We start from the raw sequence: 13,837 nt of genomic DNA, 5'->3' as shown, positions 1-13,837 counted from the left end.
GGCATGTTCAAAATACATGAGTGACTTTTTGTGTCTGGGTCAAATCATTCAAGACACTGTTTTTACACTCAGATTGACATCAGCTCAGAGCAAAACCACTTTTCTGTTTTTCTATCATTCAAAAAAATTAAAATGGTGATTATTAAATTGTTTATGTCACAGCTAAGTAGTCGATTTCCTGTCAGGAAGGTCGCAGTTCGTAGTAATAGACGGCAAATCATCGAGTAAAACTGAAGTGATATCAGGTGTTAACCAGGGAAGCGTCCTGGGACCTCTGCTGTTCCTGATCTATATAAATGACCTGGGTGACAATCTGAGCAGTTCTCTTAGATTGTTCGCAGATGATGCTGTAATTTACCGTCTAGTAAGGTCATCCGAAGACCAGTATCAGTTGCAAAGCGATTTAGAAAAGATTGCTGTATGGTGTGTCAGGTGGCAGTTGACGCTAAATAACGAAAAGTGTGAGATGATCCACATGAGTTCCAAAAGAAATCCGTTGGAATTCGATTACTCGATAAATAGTACAATTCTCAAGGCTGTCAATTCAACTAAGTACCTGGGTGTTAAAATTACGAACAACTTCAGTTGGAAGGACTACATAGATAATATTGTCGGGAAGGCGAGCCACAGGGTTGCGTTTCATTGGCAGGACACTTAGAAGATGCAACAAGTCGACTAAAGAGACAGCTTACACTACACTCGTTCGTCCTCTGTTAGAATATTGCTGCGCGGTGTGGGATCCTTACCAGGTGGGATTGACGGAGGACATCGAAAGGGTGCAAAAAAGGGCAGCTCGTGTTGTATTATCACGTTATAGGGGAGGGAGTGTGGTAGATATGATACACAAGTTGGGATGGAAGTCATTACAGCATAGACGTTTTTCGTCACGGCGAGACCTTTTTACGAAATTTCAGTCACCAACTTTCTCTTCCAAATGCGAAAATATTTTGTTGAGCCCAACCTACATAGGTAGGAATGATCATCAAAATAAAATAAGAGAAATCAGAGCTCGAACAGAAAGGTTTAGGTGTTCGTTTTTCCCGCTCGCTGTTCGGGAGTGGAAGAGTAGAGAGATAGTATGATTGTGGTTCGATGAACCCTCTGCCAAGCACTTAAATGTGAATTGCAGAGTAGTCATGTAGATGTAGATGTATAAACAATTTAGAACACACACACACACACACACACACACACACACACACACACACACACACACACACACACAATGGGAGGAGGAGGGGGGAGGGAGGGAGGGAGATTTCCTAAATGACACTTCAGTATTTATAAAGTATTTACTTGAAGTGAAAAGATGATGATATTTTAATGGCATTTTAATAAATGCTACTTACATGAAGAGCCAAGAAACGATCTTCTTGTGACCGTGACGATGTACAGTCAGCGACAACATGCACCTGCATACCATGGGCTAGTAACTCTGCTGCAGTTTGTTCCACACAAACATGAGCCTATAACAATGAAAAACAAAAAAGACTTCATTTCTTAAATATGACATGTATGTCACACAAGATATCTTTTTAAACATTTCTTGGACAAATCTCTAATTATTATTTAATGTAAGTATAATAATGAAATACTTAACGACAACATGTTTTTTCTAGAATTTCAAAATAAACTTAACTGAAGAAAGTACAGTTTATAAAAATTGTGACAACAGAGTTGATGCAGACAATAACACATTTACATAAATGAAACCAATAAATTACAAATATTACGTATGTGGTGACTGGTGATGACAAGCAAGAAAAACTTACATGCATGTCTGAAAGGACAGATACGACTGATGATCCACAGCTGTATGAAGGAAAGCTAGGAAAATGCATTTTATTACTTTTGAAGCATTTTCTTCTCTGATGTCCTACATGGAAAACTGTTGTACCTTCTATTGAAAACTGTGATTTAAGGAAATGGCTTCTCCCACAAAAATAATGTAGCATGTGATAATTTCATTTTAGTAGAAATAAATCCTGACAGCACTAAGCTGATAAGAGCCAAAGGGACAGCTTCCAGGAGGATTAATACTAATCACTGTTATCACTTGGAAAGCTGTAGCATGCTGCATGGTGCACACACTCAACAACAGAATATAATAATAATAAATTTTTTCTCTATTTTTCAGTCACTTTCTGTTTAGAGTAAGCAAGCACGGACTGAACAAATTATAAATAATTTCAAGTTGACTCACCTAATATACTGCATCTGTCATGAACCCTTCCATGCATTAAATGAAAAAAGTAAATGCAAGGCTGTTTCAGTGATTTATTATTATGTCTTCTCACCACTGATATTTGTCTGCTAAATTGTCAGGACCTAACAGAAACAATGGACTTCCTTACTCATCTCCCATTACAATGATATCAGATTCAGTCTACAAAATCGCAACTTATATTATCAGGGATTTCTGTTGCCATACCTACAACCAGCAGTTGCTCCATAAGACCGGTGTATTGTGGCTATTTTTCACTCCCTGTAGAGATTTTTCCCCCTCTTTACTCCCTGTTAATGGCAATGAGTTCATCAGAATTAAATACACGTCACACAAAACACCTACATAAATGTCTGTTACATACAAAAAAAACCTTTTACATGCAATAAAGAAATGCACTCTGCAAAAGAGGCAATTTTTCTCAAGATTTTTCTAATAATAGGTAAGGGAAAAGAAACACTGGAACAATATGTTTGTTCTACATTTTATCTTGTTTGCATACAGTAGCAGTTTTTGCTTGGATATGACCTGACATAACATTCATAAGTAATTTTCCCATTTATTACAACTCTAAAAGCATGAAATCCAAACTTAGAAAATTATTTGAAAGTAACTTTAAAAGTTCTAAGCATGCATACATAAATACAGTCTCTTCTGATTTTAGTTACACTGATTATTTTATGGCAGAGAGAAATCTTAAATTTCATTTCCTAATCTACAAGCAATACATAAACACCAGAACAGAGACATAAATTCTACATAACATATAGGCATTGATATCCATCTTTCAATATGAAAACAGATAATATATACTCAGAACATGCTTGCTCCCAATGAGATTACAATTCCAAAATGAGAAACACATTGATCTTCACATCATTTTATTATAAGAACACAAAAGTCAAGAGCTCACTCATCATGAGCACCTCAACCATTCTCCCACATAATTCTCTTTCTTTATCAAACAAATGCACCCTCCCCACCCCCCCAACCCCATCTTTCCTTTTCCCATTAACATTCCACAATGCTTTTTCCTATAGCTTAAGGATTCATTTTTCTATTCACAGTTCCTTAATTTCCCTTTTCTTCCTTCCGAAATTCATTCTACTTATTAAATAATGTAGTAACAGCATTTATACTCATTCTTGTGAAAATTTCAACATACTGAAGAGATAATCAAAGAAGCCTAATATCTGTGCCATACAATACTGACAGCAGTAAAATAAATAAATAAATAAAAATAAAAAACCAATTCATTTTAAACAATAATGTAACCATATTGTGAAAACTAGGAATTCCTTAAATCTTCACAATCTGCAACCACAACCCCTATACAGAATGTCATTTAACTGAAGAGTCTGCTCTGGGATACTGCCTGTTGGAATCCTTTTATCAAAGACCTCAGAGAATACCGTTGTGCTGACTGGTAAGTGGCAATAGCATGTTACATCCAATCAGTTAGAAGTCTGATCTCATGTTGCAGGAGAAGCAATATTTGAACAAAGTTTTGTATCTTACATAATGTGATTGAAAAATGGTAAAATATTCCACTACAGTCTGCATGTCTCTTTTGTTCCTTACTTCACCAATACACAAGATTCTTTTGGTGATCTGAAAACGGTGTGACAGTTTCTCCAAACAGCATGGTTAATAATGTTCGTCCATGTAGAAACAGTCAGTCAATTTATCTAGCTCAGCACACACCTTGGTGGATTCCTACTGGGCACCACCACAGTTTAGCCAGTGGAGTCAGATGTTAAGGTAGTCCTTGGTATAGTCATCATCTAGTGTGGAGGTGTGGAGGGCCACATCAATAGGTCAGTGAAAACCTCTTCATTTGATAGATATATGGAACACATATGTTCATGTCTAGATATTTTGGTGGTTACTGGGACAGTCAAGAAACATAATGTACCATTTATCAGAAATGGTCACATCACCTTTATTCCCTTCATTCTTAATTTATCCACTGTGTGTGTGTGTGTGTGTGTGTGTGTGTGTGTGTGTGTGTGTGTGTGTGTGTGTGTGTGTGTGTGTGATCCAAATATTTAATCCACACTGTTTTCACAAGGGTGCTAATAATCTTGCATTGAGTATTTTCAGACCCCCAACCCACATACTCTTATCTGTAGAAAATAAAAAGCTGTCTCAGCAGCCATCTGCTCCAACTTCCAAACTGTGAGTTGGTAATGGCAAGTTGTTGAGGCAGGGTTGGAGAAGAAACAGAAAATTGTGAAGCTGTAGACAAATAATGGGCACTGAATTGGACTCTCACGTATAACTGTTAGACTTTTTATGTCAGTGGGAAAAGAGGATTGCCCTTAAAATATTCCTGTTCACACATGTCAGACTAAACTTCACCAACGTTACACCTGCAAGAAGAATGGGATGGGAAGGACCACATGGATATAGCCAGGTGCTCCATTAGTGGAGCTGTCTCAGAACATTGTCACTCCATGTAGTGTTGCATGCCTTTGGCTTATCAAACAATTATTCATGTACAAGCTTGTTTTATAGCCACCTTCAATTGGATCAGATTGTTGACAGTGGATTGATACCTACTGAAGCCAAACAAAGAACAGCTAAGAAGCTGCCTGATCACTAGTGTCCACAACAATCACTGACATTAGCTCCAGGGTCTTACACAACTCATGAGCCTATGATTGTGCTACTTCGTCAACTACTAAGTCTTTCTCTAGTTTGAGAAGAGGAACCTAAATTGTCTCCCACCACAAGTTGGAAAACTGTCCAGTCTTCAATATTGAATTAAAACTTTAAATGAGTATTTCCTCTGATTCTTTTCACAAGTGTCACAACATATTGTACTGGGTCCAGTTGTGATAAGATACAGAAGCCCTAGTCAGTCCACTCACCCACAACTATTTACTGCACAATGATGCTTTAATACATATGAGCTAGGAAAAGTCAATTTTGCAATATATTCAATGAAAAGTCTGATACAAATTTTGTCAGTGACTAGTGCCTTCTTTGCTTTGAGCAGTCTTACTTGTTTTTCCAATAACTGGTTAGCTTATTCCAGAACAGAAGTCTTCAGTTTCAACACCAGAGCAATGCACAAGAGTTTCAATGGAAGGTTTCGGGTAATTTCCCAACTTTATGAGCGTCCAGAACTTAATTTTTTTTCTGATAGATCTCTCACCATCTGACTGTAAAAATTATTGTAGCCTTTATGCATAGCCTTTCTTATTGACACACAAACTGACGCCAAGTTTTCTCTATTACTTTCTCTATATTCTCTTTAGCAGTAAAGTTGTAGTAATCTCCGTTTTATTCTCCAAATGTTACCACAAAACAATGTGGACACCATCTATTATGACCAAGTATGTATTTAGCTAAACGAGGCTGTTAAAGCTTGAGTGGCCCCCCAGACAGCTGCAGGCAGTGGTTGGCATGGACAGGCAAGTAGCTGATGTGGGGCAGTAAGGCAGCCAGATTGGGGCTAACACTACCTTTGCTGACCTTAGTCTTTGTAATACCATTAAGGTTACTCACCTACATCTACATTCATACTCTGCAAGCCACCTGACAGTGTGTGGCAGAGGGTACTTTGAGTACCTCCATCGGTTCTCCCTTCTATTCCAGTCTCGTATTGTTCGTGGAAAGAAATATTGTTGGTATGCCTCTGTGTGGGCTCTAATCTCTCTGATTTTATCCTCATGGTCTCTTTGCAAGATATACGTAGGAGGGAGCAATATACAGCTTGACTCTTCAATGAAGGTACGTTCTCGAAACTTCAACAAAAGCCCGTACCGAGCTACTGAGCGTCTCTCCTGCAGAGTCTTCCACTGGAGTTTATCTGTCATCTCTGTAACGCTTTTGCGATTACTAAATGATCAGGTAAAAAAGCGCATTGCTCTCCATTGGATCTTCTCTATCTCTTCTATCAATCCTATCTGATACGGATCCCACACTGGTGAGCAATATTCAAGCAGTGGGAGAACAAGTGTACTGTAAACTACTTCCTTTGTTTTCGGATTGCATTTACTTAGGATTCTTCCAATAAATCACAGTCTGGCATCTGCTTTACCGACGATTAACTTTATATGATCATTCCATTTTAAATCACTCCTAATGCGTACTCCCAGATAATTTATGGAATTAACTGTTTCCAGTTGCTGACCTGCTATATTGTAGCTAAATGATAAAGGATCTTTCTTTCTATGTATTCGCAGCACATTACACTTGTCTACATTGAAATTCAGTTGCCATTCCCTGCACCATGCGCCAATTCGTTGCAGATCCTCCTGCATTTCGGTACAATTTTCCATTGTTACAACTTCTCGATATGCCACAGTATCATCCGCAAGAAGCCTTAGTGAACTTCCGATGTCATTCACAAGGTCATTTATGTATATTGTGAATAGCAACAGTCCTACGACACTCCCCTGCGGCACAGCTGAAATCACTCTCACTTCGGAAGACTTCTCTCCATTGAGAATGACATGCTGTGTTCTGTTATCTAGGAACTCTTCAATCCAATCACACAATTGGTCTGATAGTCCATATGCTCTTACTTTGTTCATTAAACAACTGTGGGGAACTGTATCGAATGCCTTGCAGAAGTCAAGAAACATGGCATCCGCCTGGGAACCCGTGTCTATGGCCCTCTGAGTCTCGTGGACGAATAGCGCGAGCTGGGTTTCACACGATCGTCTTTTACAAAACCCATGCCAATTCCTACAGAGTAGATGTCTAGTCTCCAGAAAAGTCATTATACTCGAACATAATGCGTGTTGCAAAATTCCTTACAACTGATTGACGTTAGGCCTATAGTTCTGCACATCTGTTCAACATCCCTTCTTGAAAATGGGGATGACCTGTGCCTTTTTCCAATCTCTTGGAACGCTACACTCTTCTGGGACCCCAGGGTACACCGCTTCAAGAAGGGGGGCAAGTTCCTTTGTGTACTCTGTGTAAAATCGAACTAGAATCCCATCAGGTCCAATGGCCTTTCCTCTTTTGAGCGATTTTAATTGTTTTTCTATCCCTACATCATCTATATCGATATCTACTATTTAGTCATCTGTGCGACAATCTAGAGAAGGAACTACAATGCAGTCATCCTCTGTGAAACAGGTTTGGAAAAAGACATTTAGCATTTCGACCTTCAGTCTGTCACCCTCTGTTTCAGTACCATTTTGGTCACAGAGTGTCTGGACATTTTGTTTTGATCCACCTACCGCTTTGACATAAGACCAAAATTTCGTAGGATTTTCTGCCAAGTCAGTACATAGAACTTTACTTTTGAATTCATTGAACGCCTCTCGCATAGCCCTCCTCACACTACATTTCACTTCGCGTAATTTTTGTTTCTCTGCAAGGCTTTGACTATGTTTATGTTTGCCCTCCGTCATTGGTGCCACTCTCAAAAAGATCATGTGTGTTTGTATCCAGGAGATCTAAAACATTTCTTTCACCTGTGGTCTGTCAGGAAAATTAAAGCAGTTGTGTAACAGTAGAACTTTGTAAGACTGTCCTTGCCTATAACAAACAGTTTTCCCAGGCCATATAGAGCATATCAGAGTCAACACAAAATACTACTTTTTGCTCATTGCATGGCCATTTAGCTTCTATTGCCTTTGCACAGGGAATACCTTTTCTAATTTTCAAACCTTTTATCATCCTTGTCTCAGAGTAAACTTTGCAGTCTCTCTGTGTGACGGTCTTGGTCTAATATGCTATTTGCTTCTCAACATCAGTCACGTGTGCCACATATCCCAAGATTATGATGATTATTTCATATACTGCATTATTTGCTATCTGCCCACACTCTTTCATCCTTTTGATACTACATGGCTCATTCCCCTTTTACAGGTACCCAATAACACTGGCATGGATCGTTACTTGGAGTGTTTGCGCTCACATTTGTTGATTCTTTCACCTTTGGTAACAATTTGTAAGTGTCTAAAATGTCAAGTTGTACCATGATTTAAAGTCCACAGTAAAAGGTACATCCATATATAACTGGCTGGATAAATTAGTTAAGAGGTTGGAGGAAGGCAAGGGCATTCCTCAGCCAAACAGGAGCACAGCTAGTAAAGACTTTGGTGCTCAAACTAGCTATCAGGCTGGAAACAGCTTTACTTTTTGCCTAATACCAATCCTTTCCTAGCTCTAACCATATGTCAATGTCCCACATCATTCTCTCAGTCATCTTTCAATGATTAAATGCCTTCCATTATAAAACCAAAGCCCTCCCTTCTGTCTCCAATTGCCAAGGGCACTAACCACATCACATTAGTAAGACAAAGGTGCTATGAAACCAGACAATCCACATAAAAGCAGAGTAATTGTCTAAAACCTATTACCTCTTTAAGGGGAGTACGTATGGCGGAATTGGTCAAAAAGTGACATTTTCGGATTATTATCTCCTGAATAATCTGATGCATTATTTGTCGAAAAATTCCATTGGAAGTGTTGATTTTATCATTTCAAAGTTAATAGTGCGTGTGTAAAATTATCCGGTCATTCTGCACTGACTTGCCTAAGTATCTCTATCTCTTGAACTATTCAACCTAGAAGGCTGTGGTTTTCAGCTATTTATTCCTCGAAATCATGTTAATGTTCGTGTTAAGAGGTTGGATGCACTGTGTAAACAGAAATAGCGGTATAGCACATGCATTTTGTTTATTTACTTTGTGGTTGTCATGTTTCATAAGTTTTGAACTGAAAACATATTGGTTTGGTGTGTTATTATACGCTCTTATACCTCTTTTGAACATGACAAATAGAAAATGTTGTTTTAAGAAGCGACGTTTCCATGGAAATCAAAATATCACAAAATCTGAATCCAGTGTTGATCCTGAAATAGATTTTTCACAGACCCTGATAAGGACACGCCTACTAGTGCTGCGAAGAGGAAACTTGGAGACCATGAGGATTTATTTATTGGCAAAGATCAAAATAGTTTAGGTTATGTTCTTTTAGATTTGAGTGTGGTAGGACAAGTTTTGCAGATGCTGTGTCATGTAAGGTTTGTGGTGAGCAAATTAGCATCTCTGAGACTCATCTGCAAGGACTGGACTGGCTAACAAACTTCATATTCAGTGCGAAGTTTGCAAGCTCTCGACATCATTTTGGACTTCTGAAAAGTGCAAGAACGACTTGTTTGAGAGCAATGTTAGATTCCTGTATGGAATGAGGTGCATTGGGAAAGGATTGACTGCAGCTGAAGTATTATGTGCAACCCTGAACTTGTCAAAACCCACCAACCAGATCAAGTACGTACACAGAAGTAATTGGTGAATGTGTCAAATCTGTTGCTGTTGCTTCTATGAAAGCTGCTGCTAAAGAAGCAGTAGAATTAAATAACAAAACAGATTTATCTGTGGCAGTTGATGGCACATGGAAGAAGAGAGGTCACACGTCAAAAAATGCAGTTGCAACTGTCACTAGTGTTGACACAGGTAAAGTTTTAGACATTGAAGTGGTGGTGGTTGTTAGTGTTTAACGTCCCGTCGACAACGAGGTCGAGACGGAGCGCAAGCTCGGGTTAGGGAAGGATTGGGAAGGAAATCGGCCGTGCCCTTTCGAAGGAACCATCCCGGCATTTGCCTGAAACGATTTAGGGAAATCACGGAAAACCTACATCAGGATGGCTGGAGACGGGATTGAACCGTCGTCCTCCCGAATGAGCGTCCAGTGTGCTAACCACTGCGCCACCTCTCTCGGTAGGCATTCAAGTGCTAACTAAATACTGTCATCAGTGTAAATCAGTTGATGAACAAGTGAAAGCCATAAACAAATTGTGCTAAGAATAATGAGGGAACTAGTGGGGGTATGGAGGCTACTGCAGTTGTTTCTATGTTCAGACGTTCACCACAGCAGGTGTGTGTTACACTGAGTACTTGGTGGATGGTGATACAAAAGCTTACAAATCCTTATGGTAATAAGCAGGTTGTTTAGATTGAATGTGTGGGCCACATTCAAAAACGGATGGGAATATGTCTCCAAAAATTGAAGCAGACAAAAGGAAAAGAGAAGTTATCAGATGGAAAGACTAAACAGTAAAGGAAGACTCACAAACAAAAACATTGATGAACTCCAGCATTATTATGGAATGGCAATAAGAAACAATACACATGACCTACAAGGGATGAAACGAGCACTGTGGGTTACATTCTTCCACAAATCTTCCACTGATGATACACCTATACCATCCACCTGGTGCTGATTCATGGTGCAAGTACCGCAAAGCTCAGGCAGTGGGTAGCGAGGAACAATGTAGGCACAAAAATAGCATACCATCTGCAGTAATGGAAACTATTAAACGAATATATAGAGAATTAGCTCATCCTGACCTTTTTTCAAAATGTCTCCATGGTCGAACACAAACCCCAATGAGTCTTTCAATAATGTAATTTGGACCCGCACACCAAAAAATGTCTTTGTAGGAAGGAAAACTCTATGCTTGGGTGTTTGTGATGCTGTGATAACGTTTAATGATGGTATAAAGGGAAGAATTGGGGTACTAGAGGAACTTTGTATCACTCCAGGTGCTAACACACTGCAAGCCTTTCAATGAATGGATCAACTTAGGATCATGAAAGCCTAGCATGCAGAAGAGAAAATGACTAAAGAAGCAAGAGGGAGGAAAAGAAGGAAGCTTCTAGGTTTGCAGGATAGTCAAGAACAGGATCCAGATAATGCTGATTGTGGGCCTGGCTGTTTCTAGAAGCTTGATTTGCCGGAAATGACATTTTTAAAATTATTTGACCCATTATCTCAGGAACTATTATAGATACATATCTCTAATTTTACACTATGCTACCACATAGTATACTTCAGCTACTGAACCTCAAAAAACATCACTACCTCTAACAGTTTTTTACTTACAGAAGAAAAAGTGGACTTTTAAAAAATCATAACTAGCTAATTATTTTTCTGTACATTTTGGTTCTGGTTCAGCAATCAGAAAAGGAGTGACACTACACATCCCAAAAATTTCAGATCTCTATCTGTCACAGGTTCTGAGATAATGGGTCATCAATATTGCAAATTTAACACTGTGGGTATAGGATGTATGTATTCCCATTAACTCTGCAAAACAATTGTTTTCTTTCAAGCCACAGCATATAACACTATTTGTTTATGGCTCATCTAAATTTTTATAAGTTTTTGCTTTAAAATTTTTGCATATTGGTACTAAATTTTCTGTATATGTAGAGTAAAGTGTAATATACTGGAGGTTGAAGTTCTTTGTATTGTATGTGAGTAATGTATGTAAAATACTGTGTAAATTGTTTATTATGTTAAATAATTTTCTGATGACATTTTGTATTTAAAAATATTTGTAAGTATAAACTGTTCATGTTGATGTAAATTTGACAATTTTAGGAAATGCTTAGGAACAATGTAAGAAATAGGTGTAATGTAAAAGCCAGTGTGCTTTTGTTTGAAACGAAAATGGCTCTGGGAAGTGGAAAAGGTGGCAAGGGTGAATTGGCGCACTACCTAGAGCAAGTGCAGGGAGTAAGTCACACAGTCTGTAGACAGCAGTGATTGAGGCAATGCCCTTGTGGAGCAGGAGAAGCTTTGTCTGCAAATTTGCACAAAAATGCCTCGGATGAAGACTGCAAATGGCTGATGGCATAGTTGAGAGTTGTTGGGCTACTGTAGGTAAAACTGAACAGTGCCAAGAAGAGAAATTGAGTCCATACAGCAAGATACTTTCAGGCTGTACTGTGGGTAGTATAGCTGTTAGAACTGTTTGCCACACTCAAGTCTACAGTTCAACAGACATGATTTTTTTTTTTTTTTTTTTTTTTTTTTTTGTACAGTGTGAACCATTAATTTAAGCTGTGTTTTATTAGTGAATAATCATTCTTGAACTTTAAAGAAACTGGTTCACCCAGTTATTTCATCCTAATCACACACCTATATAGGCTTCCTTCCTGGTGTTTGATTAATCCAAGTATCCTGTTTTACATCTACATCTACATCACTACTCTGCAATTCACATTTAAGTGCTTGGCAGAGGGTTCATCGAACCACAATCATACTATGTCTCTACTATTCCACTCCCGAACAGCGAGCGGGAAAAACGAACACCTAAACCTTTCTGTTCGAGCTCTGATTTCTCTTATTTTATTTTGATGATCATTCCTACCTATGTAGGTTGGGCTCAACAAAATATTTTCGCATTCGGAAGAAGTTGGTGACTGAAATTTCGTAAAAAGGTCTCGCCGCGATGAAAAACGTCTTTGCTATAATGACTTCTATCCCAACTCGTGTATCATATCTGCCACACTCTCTCCCCTATAACATGATAATACAAAATGAGCTGCCCTTTTTTGCACCCTTTCGATGTCCTCCGTCAATCCCACCTGGTAAGGATCCCACACCGCGCAGCAATATTCTAACAGAGGACGAACGAGTGTAGTGTAAGCTGTCTCTTTAGTGGACTTGTTGCATCTTCTAAGTGTCCTGCCAATGAAACGCAACCTTTGGCTCGCCTTCCCGATAATATTATCTATGTGGTCCTTCCAACTGAAGTTGTTCGTAATTTTAACACCCAGGTACTTAGTTGAATTGACAGCCTTGAGAATTGTACTATTTATCAAGTAATCGAATTCCAACGGATTTCTTTTGGAACTCATGTGGATCATCTCACACTTTTCGTTATTTAGCGTCAACTGCCACCTGACACACCATACAGCAATCTTTTCTAAATCACTTTGCAACTGATACTGGTCTTCGGATGACCTTACTAGACAGTAAATTACAGCATCATCTGCGAACAATCTAATAGAACTGTTCAGATTGTCACCCAGGTCATTTATATAGATCAGGAACAGCAGAGGTCCCAGGACGCTTCCCTGGGGAACACCTGATATCACTTCAGTTTTACTCGATGATTTGCCGTCTATTACTACGAACTGTGACCTTCCTGATAGGAAATCACGAATCCAGTCGCACAACTGAGACGATACCCCATAGGTCCGCAGCTTGATTAGAAGTCGCTTGTGAGGAACGGTGTCAAAAGCTTTCCGGAAATCTAGAAATACGGAATCAACTTGAGATCCCCTGTCGATAGCGACCATTACTTCGTGCGAATAAAGAGCTAGCTGCGTTGCACAAGAGCGATGTTTTCTGAAGCCATGCTGATTACGTGTCAATAGATCGTTCCCTTCGAGGTGATTCATAATGTTTGAAGACAGTATATGCTCCAAAACCCTACTGCAAACCTACGTCAATGATATAGGTCTGTAGTTAAATGGATTACTCCTACTACCCTTCTTGAACACTGGTGCGATCTGCGCAATTTTCCAATCTGTAGGTACAGATCTATCGGTGAGCGAGCGGTTGTATATGAGTGCTAAGTAGGGAGCTATAGTATCAGCGTAATCTGAAAGGAACCTAATCGGTATACAATCTGGACCTGAAGACTTGCCCGTATCAAGCGATTTCAGTTGCTTCGCAACCCCTAAGGTATCTACTTCTAAGAAACTCATGCTAGCAGATGTTCGTGTTTCAAATTCTGGAATATTCCATTCGTCTTCCCTGGTGAAGGAATTTACAGACTTATAAAGTGCCAAGTTAATATAAAGAGGCACCATTTAAATTGTTTTTGTGTAAATAATGAGATATATG

At 39.0% G+C, this 13,837-nt stretch overlaps 1 protein-coding gene across 4 annotated transcripts in view; it reads right to left on the bottom strand.

Annotated features, from left to right (window-relative positions):
- LOC126299216 (isochorismatase domain-containing protein 1-like) overlaps nucleotides 1–13,837 on the bottom strand; it is a 43,791-nt gene that overhangs the window by 15,885 nt on the left and 14,069 nt on the right. For all 4 annotated transcript variants that reach the window (XR_007552744.1, XM_049991000.1, XM_049991001.1 and 1 more), the window contains exon 3: nucleotides 1,350–1,466. Coding sequence is in view for 3 of the 4 variants with exons in the window: in XM_049991000.1 (XP_049846957.1) it covers nucleotides 1,350–1,466 (117 nt within the window). In the remaining variant the exon portion in view is untranslated. The remainder of the gene's footprint in view (nucleotides 1–1,349; nucleotides 1,467–13,837) is intronic.

The sequence above is a fragment of the Schistocerca gregaria genome, chromosome X (assembly GCF_023897955.1).
Source record: "Schistocerca gregaria isolate iqSchGreg1 chromosome X, iqSchGreg1.2, whole genome shotgun sequence".
NCBI lineage: Eukaryota > Metazoa > Arthropoda > Insecta > Orthoptera > Acrididae > Schistocerca > Schistocerca gregaria.
Note: the sequence above shows the minus strand (reverse complement) of the source record. Positions and strands in the feature narration are given on the sequence as shown.